We start from the raw sequence: 19,016 nt of genomic DNA, 5'->3' as shown, positions 1-19,016 counted from the left end.
AAGAACACGTAGGCCGCAACTCTTTTTCTTCTTTTATGTTGACATTCATAGGTCACAGTTTTCAATTGATTTATGGGATGAGTTCACTTAAGAGTGATTTTGGTTTAGCCCATGTTTGCTTGGAAACTTTCTTTGGGATATTATTACTATGAAGTTTTAATTGATCTATGGGGTGAGTCAACTTAAGTTATTGAATTCGAAGAGAGTGTTAGAAGGAATTGTAAGGAAGAGATTAGGGGCTGCGGTGGATCAACGGGACCATTCCAGTATATTGAGATTTGTTAAGTTGTTTTTGCCACTTGGGTTGGAGGAAGAAGGTTTGCAAGTTTATGTAGCTTATTTGAAGAAAGTTATTGCAATGAGATCTAGATTGGAGTATGAACATTTAGTTGAGGTTATGGAACAAGGGGGTGGTGGGAGTGAGGTGAATTTCGTTGGGTGTTTGATGAATTTGTTTAGATATATTGTTTTGGCTGTTGAAGAGAATGATGAGATTTTGAAAAGTCTTTGCGGTGAAGATGCTATTTCTTATGCGATTATTGAGCTTCAAGAGGAATGTGATTCGAGGGGTTCTCTTATTTTGAAGAAGTATATGGAGTACAGGAGATTGTCTAGATTGGCGTCCGATATTAATTCTTACAGTAAGAATTTGCTTTCTGTTGCAGTTGTGGAAGGACCAGATCCTAAAGAAATTGAGCGGTATCTTGACGAGATATTGTCGTTGACGCAGTTGGGAGAGGATTATACTGAATTCATGGTGTCCAAAATTAAGGGATTGAGTTCTGGTCCACGAATTTGTTGAGCAATGAGTATCAGGAGGCATTGCAACAGAAAATGATGGAGCCAAGTAAGCTGTTCTTAAGTGGGGCAGGTGTCCAAAAGACTGGAACAGAGATTGCAACGGCTCTAAACAATATGGATGTCAGTGGCGAGTATGTTCTTAAGTTACGACATGAGATTGAGGAGCAGTGCGTAGAGGTATATGTGCTTTATTCAATTTACATTATCCTTTAATTTTCATTTATGTATACACAAATTGTGTTATGCTACTGACTGAATTTGGTGAAGAATGCATGCGCTATACTGATGATTTTGTTGAACATGCTTTCTTGTTTATCCTTAAGTGTGTTCTGCTAAGAAGGAAGCAACATATGGTATTTATGCCATTATATTGCAAAATGACAAATAAAACACAATTGCTTAATGTCTGTTTTTATGTAATTTATTGTAGTTTCATCATGTTATCTTATTCCGTTGTAAATAAATGATCTTATCATAGTGATTTACGCCATTTTTATATGTAATAGTCCTCAACTAGTTGCATTCTATTACCAATCAAATAATGCGTACTAAATGGTCTAGTAATGCCGTAGCATGTGATACTAGATATTAGTTAGGCCTGCATCTTTAGAAGATGGCCTCTTTGCTGATGAGAGAATTTAGACGCCTGAGCCCTTGATGTGTGTTGCTATTAGTAAAAACTTATAATACTGTCTTCCAGATATAAGAGACATTTGGGCGGCTTGCTGAAGTGAGTAAAATAGAATGTCATTGCTTGACTCTGCATAATGGCAGATGCCAGTGAAAACCCACCCTGATCGTAAACCACTTTGGTTCAAAATTGCTTGATAATAAACTATGCTATATAACTATATAAGCAATGGTAAGGGGGAAATGAAAATAAAGGAAATGTTCAAATGAGCTGATTTTTGCAAGGATGATCTCCATGGCAGGGAGATCATCTACTCAAATAAGTATCCCCTGATTCATGATCTAGTCCACTTTTGGGGTGGAGTGGCTCTACCCCTCCCATATATATGTTGCGAGATTTGGTTGAAGCATGTTTTGGGCAGGAGATTGAAATATTGTACTTAGAAACTGAAAATTTTGTATTTGTTGTTTGTATTTATACTCACTTTATGGTTTCACTAATTGGTGTCTTAAGATTGTTACTTATCCCCTATGTTGAACAGTGTCAGAGGCAAATGTTATGTTGATATGTGCACGATCATGTGGCCTAACTGGGGATGGTTTGTATCAGTGTGAAGGTAATGATGATGCTCAGATGAGACTTTTGATTCCGACAAATGTTGGTGTACAATATCTTGGTGACAGCACTCTTTCTTTTTGTCTTTGTCATGATTTGGAGGTGCTTGGTTTTACCCTCAGCCCTCAAAAAATGGAAATATACAGAAGTTTGTCTTTTTGGTATTGGACCTATATATTTGTCAAAAGAAAACGTCTCATTACAATATCACAGAAATAAGTTATTTACTGTTCGGTCTGTCCCTTACCAGTGTTATAAGCAGAGTCAATGAGGTCATTTGTGTGCTGAGAAGAGTTGTACATGGGTGCCCAAATGCCTTAAAGCTAGTCTCTTTCGCCAGACTGATTTATCCTGTTATTTGAATCTCATAAGATGGTTTAGGAGAAGATAATTTGATTTTCGTAAGCCGAGGCAATTTAGCTGTGAGGCAAGGCCCTTGAGATGCTAATTAACGAAAATTGTGTTGCCTATACACATTTTTTCTCCCTGATGAATAATTGTTGACACTGTTCTGATTGTGGTATCACAAGTTTATGTAGCAGGGCCTAAGGCAGATAGCTTTTACCTATTATGTTAGTAACCATTCCATTTACAGGTTCAGGTCTCCGTCAAATCCTCAATGATAGCTCTGCTGAAGTTAATTCGGTGTCATCAGATTTTTGGGTTATGGTGGCCGCTCTAAAGGTTGGTTAGTTTTCTTTCCTCTACTGTATTAAATATGTGTGCAAGATCCTGCCCTAATTTTTGCAAATTAGGGTTAGGCTGCCAAGCCTTAGGATTCAGCTACCTCTGTCATTCCTCATACGAGTACCAATATGAACATAAATTAATTGGAATCTTAAAGTTAGCGTTAGATAATGGTGTCATGGTTTTGACTGTAGTAGTTTCAGCCGTAATTCGTGAGTAGGAACCACCACAAGGCTTTGCCTTTAACCAAAAGCTATCAACGTTTCATAGATTATATTCTCTTGTTGCTTTCCTACGAAAAAAAAATCAGCTATAATTAACCTTGTTTGTTGTTTTCCTCCATATCATTAACCTTGCCTGGCAGGAATTTATTGCAAATGAAGGTGGTGGAGAGGCACCTCTTGAGGGATCAATACCAGACATGACATCCTTGACAGAGTCAGTGGCTGGATTTGACCCAGTGATGCTAAACTTGTTACTGTAATTTTTTTTCTTTTCTTCTGATAGTGATGAACCTATCTGTACTCTCTTGCAGATATTACATAAATTTGCAAAAGATATACCAAGCGAAGGCTGAGGCAGATTTTCTTGCCATTGAGCAACGAGTGAGGAATATTCTGAAGAGAATCGGTAGGGAACCATATTCCATTCCAAAGACAACCATAAAAAGCTTCTGTAGAAATGCTAGAAAGCTCATAGTAAGTTCATCTCACCACTTTCCATTTCTCGTCAAGTTATCTTTAATTTACAACGCAGGAAGGGAAAATCACCACTTTCCATTTCTCGTCAACGTAGTTTAGGTGTTGACGTTTATTGAAATCCCCTATAAATCACTTGAATTGCGGCTTGTTTTAGGAAAAGAAAGATTCTGTTTGTTTTAAAGGGCTATTAGGTGCTGGATTTAAGTTTCCATCAGTGGGAGAATATTTGTTGTAATAATGTCCTTCATTTACATTCTTGTCTATGTATTAAAAGATGCAGAGTTAGGTAGAAATTGGACAAAAATAAAATAGAATAACACAATGTACAAAACTAGAACTTAGTACCAAGAGGCATTTTACAGAGGATTTCCCTTGGGAAAAGTTTGTTACGTTATTAGTATGTCTATATGGTGATTGTGTGGCTCCTTGTGCAGGTATGCAGGTACCGTCCTATTGAGGAAGAGCTTAATTCTCCTGTGCTGTCTGAGTTGCAGAAGTATTTAACAGATAAGGATTACAGGTGTTTTTACATTTTTTTGGGCATTTGGATTCATTTTCTTGATGAATAATATGTAGAACACTATAAGAAAATGTGTTTTGAGGTTTTCTGGAAGTGCTCAGGTGCTGAAGGGGATGTTTGAATTAGAGTGTAGTTCGATGCACACACATCCCCACAAGCTCATGATTTTGGAACTCAACAATAAATGGTTGAGTTTTGTCATTGTTGGATGTGAAGCCAATGGAAGCAGCTCACATATGGTCTTAACTTGTCCGAATTTAGCTTTAGAGTTTCTGCATTTCTCCTTACCAATAAACCTTGTTTTTAGTGTTTGTACTTACAATCCTGTAGAAGTGTCAGAATTTTACATATTACATAATAATTTAATTATATTTTTAGCTTTAGGAAGTGGTGGTGGGTGATTGGATCTTCAATCCAAGTTCAAAACCTTGACAAGACACCAACATCATCAAATACTCAAAATCTTGACAAGACACCAACATCTTCAATCCAGTATTTTTTGGGGGTTAATCACTCGGAAGTTGATTAAATTTTCTGACTTGATACTAAATTTGCAGTGCTGCAGTTGGTTTCTACATTCTGCTCTGAGCTGTTGATCGCTTTGCTGCCAACTATAACAGATTTCCTGGTCTACATGTTGGGTACGTCTGATGCTATTACCTTCCGCACCATGTAGTCTCATTTCTGGAGATGCTTCTGGAATTTTGACTGTATGGATATAAACTACAGGGAAATGGATGAGGATATATCACGTCTGAAGACTATAGCTGTTGGCCTTCTAGGTGATTTAGGATGCAATGGTTCTGCCTTGACCGAGGACCTAATCAATGAGATGTGCAGATTTGGTGTTGCAGAACTCCATGCTGTCGCTGCCTTCATTGGAGGGGTCGCATCCCAGGAAGTGATCAAGGTTTGATTTTGGTTTACCGTAGTTATCGTTTTCCAGAAAATATGGAGGGGAAAAGATGAGTACTAATCCTCTATTTTATTGTTTTCCCTATAGCTCATCACAAAACAGTTTGTTCCTATGTATGGGACTTTCATCTTCAATGGCATCGATCACAAGTCTCAGTTGCTGGCGTTATAGTAGTGGTATGTCGCCCTTTCAATGGACAAAAGATTTCTTCATATAACTTTTGTTTTTAGATATACATTATAACCTTCCATTCTTATTTGTTAATTTGTAGATTTTCGGGAGAAAACTTTGTGCAGAACCGTGTCTATTAGACTGTTACTATGTGCATACAGACACTTGAAGATGCGTGCAAGATTGCTGTCCCAGAATGTGCTATTCCAGATTTTGATGCCCTGATATACTTGTAAAACTCCGTTGAACGTTAAATTTGTCTTCTTTTGTCGGCGACTTTTCAGAGCATCCACATGGGTCCATCCTATTGCAGAGACAAAATAGGGATATGCAAGAGCTTTTGGTCGGAATGGTCATATAGTTATGTAAACTTGTAAAGACAGTAAAGATCATCCGCTTAAGAGAAAAAACATATTTAGATTTTTGCTGGTTATGCACGTATCCCATTCTTGCCAAGTACTTGGTTGTAAGTTATGACGTTTTGGAGCTTAGTAGTAAGAGTAGTAGTAGTAATACCCCAATAACAACATAAGGAAGCACATACAAAGAGAAGTGTTTATGAAAGAGTGCATGCAAGTGAGTATGTTCATCTGAACATGCAGCAACCGGATGGAAGTTCCATAAAGTGAAAGAACACCAGGTGACTCACGACGAAGTCATGATAAGGTATGGGACTCTGCTGAAGGGTGAATTTGAAAGCAAGAATTTTAAGGGGGGGGGGGGGGCAGAGAGTTTTCCCATATCTGATGGGTCCTGTTATGGGCGCACACTTTACCCACAAAGCTTTTTCCAATCTGAAAATGGGGCAATTTTTGACACATTGAATTTTACTTGAAGTTTTACAGCTAAAACCCTTAACTACCATTTTGTTGCCGAATGAAGAAACCTTTATGGTGATGCAATGCTGATTTCATTTCTTCGTTTAGCAAGACTGCTTCGAGATACTATGACATACATGATCTCAAACTTCAATCCTGGTAATCGTTGCTTAAGGTCATACATGTTTTAAAACACTCAAGTTTGTAGGGGAAAGTGTCTGTCTTCAACCACCATAGACCAATCCCAGTGTATTGGAAATAGGGCATCGATGAGAGACGCACATAATAGAGAAATTTTGCACGTATGTCCTCAGTCCTCACTACGTATGGCCTGATTGCTACCTTAGCTCCCAAAAAAACTCGGAATCCTGCTCGTGAGCAAAATACAAATAGATAACTGCACTCATGAAACCTCCAAGTATTATATATTTATTTATAAGACGATTACAATGAATTACAAAATTCAACAGGGAAAGAGCTCTACCGTTTTGAGATTAAACATTCACACAACAAAAGCGAATACATGTCAAATCCGCAATATGCCTCTCATCTTTATCTGATCCAGTAAGTATACAGTTACACCCTTAAAATGATATGGGATAACCATGTTATGCAAAGACGGACGACCCCATTCAATCTGTTGCCTTAATTGTAGATTTTTTAATGGGATTATACACACTGTATTCACCGAAGTCCCGTCTTCCTCTGGCAAAACAGTATCCGGAAACCAAATATCAAATCCTTTGCATAAGATATCAGAAAACAAAAATAAACATTCAGTTGCAAAACATATTCATCGACTTATAAGGGTTTTGTCATGTAAAATTGAACAAGATTATGATAAATATTAAATCATTGCCAGGCCAAAAAATTCTCCAAAAGAAGAAAGAGAGGAATCAAATCTTGTAGATGAAAAATCACCAGGCAAGCACGCGTGGCACACACACACATGTAGATTTATGGATGTGGATACACGGGGAAAAAAAATGAAAATCATACCTGTGATTTACATCCCAACCAGATGGTAAGAAACGAGGATGAAGAGCTTCCACAAAGACTTGTCTCCACCTTTGGCAAAATAAACGAATTCCATCCTCCCCATATTTCTTTAGCAGATGATCGACGACTTGTTTTCCATGTGGTCCGTGTCCTAACAATGACATTTTCTGATTGTACGTAGAAGAGACTGTTCCGCTAGGTTTACACTGTGAGGAGTTATATGTGAAATCTGATAAACTTTTATCTTCAAGGTCTTCACCTGTATCTGTAGCTTTTCCCTTATTCAAAAGACTTGCTATGTTAAAATTCAGATCCTCACCATCAGTAGTAGCAGCGTCACCTTTAACCTTTGAGTCACAACCTTTATGAATATCTCTTGTACTCGCATCCATATCCACGCCCAGATTGGCTTCTGTAGCAGTTTCCAGTCCATTTTTATAGTCCCATTTAATTGCTTCTGTAAGAGTGTAGGGGCGTATGCTATCAGCATTATTGTAGTTGGCCTCATTTGAAAGATGACCCCTCGTAGAATGTTTGAAAGGTAATCCTCTTTTCTTCTCATGTTTTCTTCTCTGATGAGGACTCATACCAACTAACAGAGCACTTTTTAGATCATCAGTTGATATTTTCCTCCCTCCGAAATATTTCATCACGGTCTGCAAAGATACAAAGATACTAAGTAAAATAAACTACGTAAACCCAAAAGTTTCATATCCCAAATAATTAACTTGCTGAACGTCCTAGTGTAAATTAAACTATCAAGGTTATGTTTTAACATCAGATGTGAAATGGAATAAAGGATCTATTAATGGCTTCTCACAAAGCCGTCTATCCTTCTCCAATTGCAGAGTTGCTTTTAAATATTCACCTATACTAAAATATAAAAGCAATCTCACCAGGGTAAGCTCCTCCCTACGTTTTGCCGGCATATTAGGTCCATGACGTAAAAGAGCCATAGCAGCAGCTCGTAATTGCAAAGGAGACACACCTACCTCCTCAACATTTTCCTCAGACCCAGATGTCCCATCAATAATATCAGTTTGACTTGATTCAGTCACTTTTTTCACAAAAAGCGGGATACCAAATTCTGCAGCTATCTGTCTCTTATGCTTCTCTGCAACTGAATGAGCAACTTCATGGCAGTCCACACAAAGAAGTACAATATCATGAGAACGATGGCTTTTCAAATGCTCAGGGAAATGCATTCTGTAGCATGAGGGTACTATTCGGTATCGTAAATAATGATTCCTTTCACCACAACCGACACATATGTTCTTCTTACTCTGGATATAGAAATCATTATCTTCATCTTCAGGACGACCTTTAGGTTCAAAAAGAAGCATTATACCTGGTGGATCATTCTCAACAAGTTTCGCCAGATCTCTGCTTAGATACCTATAATTTTGAGAAGTTTGCATTTGTGAATACATGGAAAATGAAAAATGCAAACCAAAAACACAAGTCTTATCACTCACCAGTCAAGTTTTCTGCGATCACAATAGCAAAGCAGTCGACCATCGCTTGCATAAATCCTACAATTATGATAGACTGGAGATTTGCATGAAAATTTCTTTACAAACAATTGTCTAGAACGAGAAGCCTTTCGACCAAACTGTTTGTAAGACTTAATGCCATTTTGTTTGGCAGAGAAACCATTGGTAACTCTCAAATTCGATTTAGTCAATAAAGCATAATTGTAAATAGATAGTGGACAACACCCACTTGGACCGAGATGCTTCTGGGGAAGTGTTTGAAAAACATTGCCTAGGTTGCTAATCTTTCCTGCAAGGAGATCACAGATGTCCTCGAGATGGCTACAAACAACAGGGGAAGGGGAGGGAACAGAGGAACCACCGCAGAGAAATTCCACATCCAGATCAGCTTCAGATATAGTATCATATATTTCTATTGCAGTTGTTGGAACTTTTGATGCAACAGCCACAATAGCTTGATCTGATAATACATATCTCAAACTTTCATCATGCACACGAGCCTAAAGAGAATTTTTATCAAAAGAGTGAGCTTAATTGTCTGGAACAGTCTAAGGAATATTCTCACTGTTGCACATAACAATATATCCAAGAGTTGATGTAGATATCTATTTTTGACGGACAACTAAAACAAATATTGAAGAAGGATAGCTTGACTAATAATACAAAAAGTGAATTAAGTTATCAATCATATTAGTTAATCCAACAGAGAATTGCAGTTTACTAAATATATAGACAGCCATTTATAAGCTCTTGAAAAGAGAAACATATAATAATGTTTCAGCTGCAAGCAAACCATGAAATATTTCAGATTCTTTTACTTCCACTATGAGTATGTTTCATTTGCATAACAAGCTAGTGTCAATATCCGAATTACTTTACTCAAAGTTTAGTTGCAATTAGTTTCAACTTCCAATTATCGGCAAATACAAATAATACCAGTTTAGAGTCCATGCAAATTCCAACGGTAAAGTGTAAACTGTTATCCATGATTAACCATTTGGAACCAGGTCAATGTCATAAGCATCACAGCGTGTTATGGTAATAAAGTAGTCCATAATTGGATCCTACGCCTAGGACGGCACTAACCATTAAATCCCTCCACATGCACAGACGCCCTACAAGCTCCTGAAACCAAAGTAGAAGTTATAAGACATATAGTATCAAAACAAAACCACCAAAAAAAGATGATTAACAATGACAGGATGGACATATACAGCACACCTTGGCTTCAGAATTTGATGAAACACCTCCTTGACCAGTAAAATTGCGTGACAATATTGATTGTGCCACAGACTCTCCAGGGGAGGCTTCAATCTCTTTTGTGTAAAGTTGTAAACAAATCATGTTTGAACGTCGGTTAGCCTCACGAACTAAAGGGAATTCGTCATCAAGATCCACTATATTTTCTGAGAAATATTGTCAAGACAAAAATAGTATGAACATTATCAACGTAAAATTGTTCATCAAGACAAATGACCAACAAAAAGGAAAAAAAGAAAAAGACTATCAACAGTTTAAAAAGACAAATTTCAGATGAAAATTGGTTCAGAGAAGTTATTTCATCTATGTTGAAGCCACTTGGTTAAGTAGAAAGACTACTATAGATAGAATCAGTCATTAGTCCTTAAATTAAAAGTCCAAAGTTTCAGCCCAATAATGTCAGGATGATGTATAGCATCAACTCCTGTAAACATTTTTTTTTTATCGAATCTACTCTATGAATATCAACATAATTGGGCATGTTCAGTGTCCCAGCTTATCTCCAACTTGTCAGCCTCAGCTTCGGGAAGATACTCCTTCATGCATTATGTTTTCTGATAATTTGGCTGAAATGAAGCCCAGAAGTTTTAACTTTTCAGGATAATTTTTCAGTGTTGGAGCAAGTTATCTGTAAAGTAAAAACTTCCTTGTTTATGGGGTCTTTTCTGGATAGAGTAAGAGACTTAATGAGTATTTCCTAGTACTCATCAATTGCAGTGGGATAACGTATCTCCCAAAATTAACAAAATCTTGTTTTTCTGAGGAAAAAGAAAGTATGACAGATGGTATTTCTCATAATGAAATTTCTTCATTATCAGAAGCATCAATACAACCATATAAAACAAAATTAAGAAATGGTGAGAGGTATACCAGTAGTCTGTTTTTTTAGCTCATTAGCCATACAACTTGCAATATACAACAGATAGTGAGCATCCGTACGAGCATATTGTATCATTTCTTCTGAAAGTGGGCGCAACCTCCAGTCTTCACGCTGTAATCCAGAAAGACACACAATGAGCAAATCTTAGTTCTTACACTAACAATTAAGATTACAATTCAGTTGGATATCATATCTTTGAATTCCAAGGGACATTCCATAGTCATAAACAATTGAAAGAGCTGGGACGACAGGTAACCCGCAGTTGTCAGTTTGTCACGTATATCTCCATGATTTTCAATCAGTATTTCGATGAAAAGAAGTAAAGAACTATGTGGAGAGAAGAAACTTTAAAATTTGAAAGGTACACAATAATGTTGAGATGCATGTTTTCAGACAATCGGAACTCTTTCTTTATTCTTTTTACGTTTTATGATTGTTATTGGCGACTGCAAACCAACAACCAAACAACACTATCACAAAGACAGATGCAAACACATGTATTTCGTACATATTATATACATAGTGCTTAGGCATATATGTACACATGACAGAACATACAACTATACAAGCATTAAAAGTTGTGAATCAGTGTCCCGTGTTTCTTTAAACAATATATATAGATACTCCTAATATACAAAGAAGGCCAAGCAATAAGCATACAAAATAAATAAAAATACAAATAAAAAAACAGGTCACTCTAAAACTCTAAAAGGTAATTTGAAGCCAAACCTGTAACATTTTGTTTGTGGCTACACCGCAGTACGTTTCAAGTAAATATGCCAAAGATCTGTGCGATTTTGACAACACCTCACATGCCTGCAAGGAAAACATCAACCAGCAATTTGGGATGAGTATAAAGTCTAGTCTGTGACTGCAAACTACCTATTTCTAAATAACCACCAAGGGAACACGAATAGCAAGTAAGAAAATCAATTGCAATTCAGGTCCCTTCCCTACCATTATTTTTTCCTTTATTTTCTCTGTGTTATACACTAACTGTGAAATGAATTATTAAAAGAAACTCACAATCGGCATTTAGCAAATCTGTAGCCGCAATAACTCCAGTATCATAACAACCTTGCTTATTTAGACATCTACTTAATACTAATTGTCAAACCTGGTATTGTCAGAACATTAAAATTAACCTTTGCCGTATCAAATAAGTTCACAATATATATGTGAAAGTCTCTTTGAAGCCAGGTCACATCATTATCCGCTCCATGAAAGACCTGCATTATAGGAAACTTGTCAAACACTCAATAAACTTCCATGGACATGTAACAGGAGCTAGATAAAATCCAGATTAGCTGAAGCAGATATAATAAAATAACCTATTCACGTGAGGATACCATATGCAAAAATTACGGTGCATGACTATACATATGCTTTCAAACTTTTGTTTTTCCTAAATCTCTTAGTCCATTTGGTATTTACAACCAGGTAAATAACTGTATTCAATAACCAAATTCAATTATTATGCAATCTGTTAAGTTTCACTTTTTAATTCTCTCTTTTTGATAAAGCTTCATGTTAATCGGTTTCCAACGTATAAGATCCAGAGATATGTAGAACTCCTGTTATACGCACAAACAAATATAGTATCTCTTCCATAAATTTCAAGCATTTATTTCAATAAATACCAATTCTTTCACAATTACCTCCTTCATACCATCTTTGTACCATGAACTGTGGGAATGTAATTGTCAGAAAGTCATTATTCTCATACCCCAAATAAAAAAATTCTAATCAGATACAAAACTTATTGACTTTGCAACCTCTGCTAGTTCAAACTTGTGCTAGCTTACATTTTCAAGTCAATTTCTTTCCCATTGTTGTCTTTAAATAAATCTCAAAAACACTACCTAACAGAACTACTAGCTGAATATTACCTTGCAGATATTAGGATCAGAAAACACGGGGCGAAGAAGACACATTACATCATGAAGCACAATAGTATCTACCAAATAATCTTCTTTCTGAGTAGAAATCTGTTCAAAAAAATTCATTAATCCTAAATCGAAAACACCACCACACATTTAACACACATGATACAAAACAGACTTACTTGCAACAAAGCCGTAAACCCCAGAAAAGACCGTAAACTATGATGTTCGATATCAACAGCAAAAAGTCTTTCTTCACTCAAAACATCCACAAGCTTCACTAACTCCTCTTCACTATCCACCCAAACATAACTCTCCTTCATTTCCATATCCAAATCAGCCCCACCATAAAAAAACCTCGAAAACTCAACACCATTGCTTCCAATTAACTCCGTAATCTCCTTCTCATACGGATGCACATTCAACACATTATCTAAAACAAAAACAATAAAAATGCAGTACACTTTTTAGCTAAAACAAAATATGTATATAAAAAAAATGAATATATTGAAAAAAGTGAGAAATGTACCACGGTTTCGATTCAAGTGTTTGAATGGATTATATGAGTTATCAGCTAATACACGTTTAAATGAAGACTGGGGCTTGTTTAATTCTGTGTCTAGGTAACAAATTTGAGGTGGATTTTTTTGTTTACGACGTCTTTGATAAAATGCCACAGAGAAGAGTGAAATGGCTGTGAGGGTGATTATTTTCAGTGTCAGCTTCATTTTGTCCTTAGTTTCCATCCTTGAGCTGTTTTTGGTGATTGGGGTTTTAGTTTATGTTGTGTGAGTTTTCAAGTTTTTGAGTAGTGGAACAAGGTTGGGGTTTAAAGGGAGGGTTTAAGAGTGCCTTCGAGTTTGAGGATTGGTGGGCCTTTGTTGTGTACTTTTACGGGCTTTTTCATTGTGGGCATTTGTTATGGACTTTGATGGGCTTTTTACGTAACTTGTTTATTAGTAATTCGACCCAACCGCCCAAGACCCATACTAAAACCCAAAAACAGCTTAGAAAAAAATATATATGAAGAAATATATAATGTTACTTTGATAAACTCTAATCAAATATCTTTCAATGTTAACAAACAAGGTGCCATGTAGATAGTGTGACCCTTAAAATCATTATTAACTACTGCTAATAAGCATATTTTTGGTGTGTGTGCTCTTCTTTACTAGTGGTGATGAAAATCTTAAGAGCTGGGATCATGAATTTATTAAGGCATTCGATCTTGATACCTATATGATCTCGTTATGGTAACGCATTCTAACAATTATTCTCCCCTGTAGGAAGGTTAGGGATTTTTTAGACAAATAAAACTAGAAGCGTATGGGATCCATGACTAAAGAGTAGGATTGGAAAAGACTAAGGACTATATCTTTTGATGAATCGTATCTTTTAGTTGTCGTAGTTTGTAGTTTGCTTGCAAAAGTCTATGTTGAATGTCAATGTCATCCTAGCTAACTAGTATTTGGATTCGATGAGGCAATATTATAGTGTGGGGGTCACAACTCCATCTTCTATAGATCAAAGATATCTATATCATGTTCGCGGTACAATCTTGTACAACCTTGATTTAGATAATATAAATCATTAGTAAAATAAATTGAGTTATGTGTTGTAAGATACTAGACTCGGTCACGTAAAGGCACAAATAGGCGCTATCACCCAGGTAAAGATTTACTTAAAAATTGTTTATAAACAATTCATTTGTCTAGGTTTCTCTGTATTCTCTTCTAGTATAATTTTCATTTTTGTAATAAACAATTAATATTGTAATTGGTGATGTATTAGAAATTGTGCATACTAACCTAGGTGACCCTTATATTGAGGCTCATGTACTTGCTAAGACTGCAAATTAAATGCGAACGAATATCTAGTTGAGTACACAAATTGCTCTCGCTATGACAGAGAGAATAAACTGAACATGGACACAGTTGTAGCTAATAGACTCCGACCATTGCATCAGTAGATGATGTAATTAATCTAATATATGTTAATAGCCGGGTAGAAGTATATAGGGATTATATGTGGTGGTGTGCGATTGTAATAGAAATAGATTAATTTGACATATAATCAATAACTTTCCTAATGTTATACATGTTGACGAACATAACATTTAATTTTATCACTGAAAAATAACTGGAAGTCACGAGCAAAACAACTTGTCATCATTCACATTGTTGAACACTTCTTCCCTTATTTTCAATCTTTGTTAGACATTCAACAACCTTGATTAAAAACAAATGCATTCTTGTTTTGTTTTTTGTTTTTATTTATTTTTTTCATATAATATGATTTTGAGTACTATAATTATTTTGCGATATTAGATGCAAGAGATATTTATAGGCCGAGATTTCTGATTCCTTTATCTTGGGGTTGCAATATATATAAATCACTATGTTAATCTAAACACATCACACAATGTTGTGCGATATTTTTGGACGGACAATAATACAATAAACACATTATACAATGTGGTACAATATCTCTGGACTAACTGTACAATCAACTATTTAAAACAATTGCGAACAAATAACCTTTTCAATCCAAATAGTTGATTTCGAAACGCATGATGCCACTTTTGGCAGTACAATGTTTGATTTCGTACCTCAATAACATTTCAATGCAAAATGGATATTTTATTGAAAATCACAAACCATTGCATGTGCCATGCAAAGAAACATGTGTTCAGTCAAAGAGAAGCCCATATTTAATAACAAAAAATGTTTCTTGTGTCTGAGAATCAATGGAAATAAAGGGATATTTATGCAAATGGTAATATATAAGTTTAGGTGATATTGTGATTTACCTAGGAGAGTCCTTATATAAAATGTGAAAAAGTAATTTAAAAACTTGACCATTACCAAGAGTGATTAGCTAAAAACACTTTCAACTTCATAGTGCACCACAGTTCATAATTAACATTTGTTAAATCGCACCACATTCTTTTAGAGGTTTAATAGAAATTGATGATGCTACACCTGTAGAGGTTCCAATATGGAAACCTAGTTGGAAAATAGCAAAAGATAAAGACAAGGTTAATACTACTGTTGACCCTTATACTGAGTATAGAGATAAACCACCGTATCCCCAGAGACTAGTTGTGTCTAAGAAGGATGTGAATTTTGATGAGATTAGGAAAGTGTTTAAAAATCTGACTATAAACCTACCTTTTCTAGATGCTATCAAAAGTCTACTTGGATACACTAAGTTTCTAAAATAGTTGTGCACCACTAAGAGGAAAACTAATATACCTAAAAAAACATTCTTAACTGAACAATATCCCTCTTTATCTGAACACAACGGAATCATTAAGTACAATGACCCTGGTCGTCCTACTGTACAAGGCACCTTGGGAGATTATTTCATAACAACTGTACTATTAGACCTTGGGGCGAGTGTTAACTTACTCCTTTTTTATTTATATAAACAACTAGGTCTAACAAAACTTCAACCATCCAAAATGACTTTGCAGTTAACTGATCGTTCTATTAAGTATCCCAAGGGTGTAGTAGAAAATATTTTCGTTAAAGTTTAGGATTTTTACTACCCAGCCAACTTCGTTATTCTTGACACATAAGTTGCTCATGATTTTATTCCCATCATCTTAGGGCATTTTTTCTTGGCAACCGCCAATGCCCAAATAAATTGTCGAGATGGATCAATGACTCTTTTCTTTGGAAATCTTTCTATGGAGATTAACATATTTAGACTCAAGCAGGGACAACTAGGTTTATATGTAGAAAGACAAGTGAAGTCTATTGAGAGTTTTGTATCTTACATTAGTGTGGCCAACGATTTCATCCCCACACTAGTAGATACCCCTCTTATGGAAGAAGACAAAGTCACAATTTCGACTCTCTGGATGTAGATGAAATCGAGGAAGATTTCCTTCGACTCTTTTGCAACCCTTCTTTGCCACCTCGCGAGTCCTCACCTATTAACATTGATAAGAGCCCAAAACTGTAGTTTTAACCCCTTAATAATCATACTGTTAGACCAATTATGTGAATAATAAGTAAGAGTTAACACCGATTCAGCGTTTTATGCATTTCGGGCTTCAAAGTCCATTATGTGCGAGAAATGTGCCACTTTAGCGAGATAAAGGAGCAAAAGTCAGCAGAACTTCCGAATGCCATATCTTTGGACTCAGACCTCGGATTGAGGCCTACCTTATGTCAAAACGACCGGCTCGGAAAGAGCTTTGCAATGGTCCAAGCCTTGACCCAATCAGAGGAGCAGAAGTGGACGAAAAGTCTGTGGAAGTCAACTGCAGCTGAAGAGGCCTTTTGAATTTGAAAAGAATTGGGTTTTGGGCCTGATTCTCTGGCCCAAAACATGGCTCCAAGCCCATGCACGATTTTTGGATCTGAATGTATAAAAACAAAAGCTTAATTCTTTGTTAATGGTAGATAGTTAGGTTAGAAAATAAATTAGATTAGTTAGCCTCCATTAAACCTTAATTCTAGATCTAGTTTTCATTAGATTAATTAAGTTTAATTTCATTTCAATTCTTGTTTTAGATTAAACTCTCAAATTATTGTTCTTGATTGATTAGATAATAAAAATAGTTATTTTGTCAATTTCGATTTATAGATCTAAATTCCATTATTGTTTGTTATCATTTCATAGTTATTAATTAGATTTCGATTATTGTTTAGTGAAATCGCATAAAGTTAGAATCTTTTCATTATGTTTAGTTTAGATTTAATGGGAATTGTTAGTTTGATGAATCAAGGCTAAAACCTCCATTAGAGGGTTGATGAAGCCTTGATGAAAACTTAGTTGTTAGTGTAGAATTGTTTGTAGATTCTATTCCACTCTAGAAAGTCGTGTTTAGCCATGAGAATGGGTAGCGACTTCACATGCTAGTTAGTACTTTCGGTAGAAATGCCATGAACACTAGGGATTAGAACTTCGAATTTCTTGCCGTAGAAACGCGTGAGAATCGAGATACAAGAATCTATACTAGGTTATTAAGTTGGATTCGAGGTGGATTCAATTCCCCTCTAATCCTTTATCTAGATTCAAAAACAAGCATATTTTCATAGCATTCGTAGTTTAATTTTAGTTTATGTTATATCTTGTTATTTATATTAGCGCGTCTTGTTAGTATAATTTCCATCGTAAAACTCTCATTGACTTAAGAGCGACTAGTTAGACTTAGAAAACAATCCGTGCTAGAGAACTAGGAGTGGAACGAACTTCGTACTCCATTTAGTGCAATTCGCATTGAGAGTAGAAGCTTTGATAATCAACACGTAAAAAGAAAAGTTCTAGTTTACTTACGTTTTGGATTCGTAGTTCATTTCGTAGTTAAACTATTCATTTCACAGTTATCAAATGGCGCCGCTGCCATCTTAGTTGCACTTTAGCATTGTTTTCATAATATAATTAGTTATTTTTAAGTCCCATTTCACCCACCCACCCTTGTTTGATTCATCTTTGTGGTTTGCCGTTTCAGTTTTGGAAAAATTCCGCAGAAAAACGACTGAAGCCTTGCCAAAGCAAAAGAGACCAGCTATCTTCTTGGACTTCTCTTATACATCGAAGGCCAGCATCAAAGAGAGCGCGACCAGCTATCTTCTTGGAGCTTCGACTTTGCCTTGGCGGCGCCAGATAAAGATAAATAGCGCCTTTTAAATTGAAATTTTCGGTTTCCCGGGTTTGATTCGAACTTCGAGTTGTCAAGTTTTTCGTGTTCTAATCTCTTATATACACTGAACACGCGTAAACAAGACGCTATTCAAACGCGTAGCAAGGAGGCATTCAGGTACTCCTTCTTCCACTCCTCGCATCTTCTGTCAGAGGAGTTTTAATTCTAGTATAATCAGGCTTGTTTTTCGTAGAAATAAATACAACACGCCTATCTAGAATTTCACACACTACACCTGATATTATGGTGAAGAAAGAGAGACTCCTCTCTCGACTTTTATAAAGCTTTGGCGATAGCCTAAATCTTGCATCGTTCTAGCGGACCCGATTAGGGGATTTTGAATTCCCCAAACATATTTAATCTGTTACCCGTTTTCCATGGTCTAGACCATGAAAAACTTTACCAACACATGCGTGGGATTGAACAAGTCCTTACAACATTCCATCATCCTACGGTTGGTGCGGAACAGATTAAACTAAGGGTATTTCCTTTCACATTAGCCCGATAAAGGCGTCTTGGTTAACTTGCCCAAAGCGCCTAATTACGTGGACTCGTGGGCCAAACTTGTTCACTGTTTATGGAACATTTTACCCACCCCTAAAGACGGATGAAATGCTTTCCAAGATTCACTTCTTTACGAACCCTCATGAATCATTTTAAAGGCATGGAATCGTTTCACCGATCTCCTTATAGAGTGTCCACACCATAACCTAGCAAAAGACACGTTAGTTAGGTGCCTTTTTCAAAGGACTTCAACATCACCATAAAGAAGTCCTTGACATAATGAATGGGGGTAGTTTCTTAAGTAAAGGAGCCTCCGGAGGCTTATAAATTTTTAGAGGACCAAACTAAAGCGTAATAATAATTGGGGGTAGTGGCGATTACTCCCGCTTCAGCTAGTTCTTCTTCCACAGTTAAAAGGCTACCGGTATGTTTGAGGTTAAACCCGATCTAGAACTTAAAAATTTAATCGAATCTCTAACTA

The 19,016-nt window shown here is 36.2% G+C and overlaps 1 protein-coding gene and 1 pseudogene across 4 annotated transcripts; one reads left to right on the top strand and one right to left on the bottom strand.

Moving 5' to 3' along the window:
- The first annotated feature begins 1,060 nt into the window (after window positions 1–1,060).
- Window positions 1,061–5,483, top strand: LOC147497073 (NEDD8-activating enzyme E1 regulatory subunit AXR1-like; annotated as a pseudogene). The gene is made up of 10 exons (XR_015195026.1): window positions 1,061–1,154; window positions 1,974–2,048; window positions 2,643–2,731; window positions 3,099–3,172; window positions 3,270–3,432; window positions 3,870–3,955; window positions 4,513–4,596; window positions 4,685–4,865; window positions 4,959–5,047; window positions 5,143–5,483. The product of XR_015195026.1 is annotated as an NEDD8-activating enzyme E1 regulatory subunit AXR1-like (transcript).
- Window positions 5,484–6,268: 785 nt separating this feature from the next.
- On the bottom strand, window positions 6,269–13,247 carry LOC147497072 (protein RRP6-like 3). Of its 3 annotated transcripts, none has more exons than XM_086559805.1 (12): window positions 12,908–13,247; window positions 12,558–12,808; window positions 12,382–12,480; window positions 11,638–11,721; window positions 11,222–11,308; window positions 10,483–10,603; window positions 9,574–9,758; window positions 9,439–9,477; window positions 8,335–8,852; window positions 7,756–8,254; window positions 6,860–7,515; window positions 6,269–6,565 (listed from the first exon to the last, which is right to left on the bottom strand). In XM_086559805.1, the coding sequence occupies exons 1-12, from the start codon at window positions 13,119–13,121 to the stop codon at window positions 6,493–6,495; spliced, it is 2,826 nt and encodes a 941-aa protein (XP_086415931.1). In that variant the 5' UTR covers window positions 13,122–13,247; the 3' UTR covers window positions 6,269–6,492. The 3 variants fall into 3 exon arrangements, with proteins under 3 accessions (XP_086415931.1, XP_086415932.1, XP_086415930.1); XM_086559806.1 differs by having other exon boundaries at window positions 6,269–6,601; window positions 12,905–13,246; XM_086559804.1 differs by having other exon boundaries at window positions 12,905–13,246.
- Window positions 13,248–19,016: the final 5,769 nt, after the last annotated feature.

Source organism: Coptis chinensis, chromosome 5, assembly GCF_015680905.1.
Source record: "Coptis chinensis isolate HL-2020 chromosome 5, ASM1568090v1, whole genome shotgun sequence".
In the NCBI taxonomy this organism is placed as follows: Eukaryota; Viridiplantae; Streptophyta; class Magnoliopsida; order Ranunculales; family Ranunculaceae; genus Coptis; species Coptis chinensis.
The sequence above is the reverse complement of the archived record's forward strand: the minus strand, read 5'-3'. Positions and strand labels throughout refer to the sequence as shown.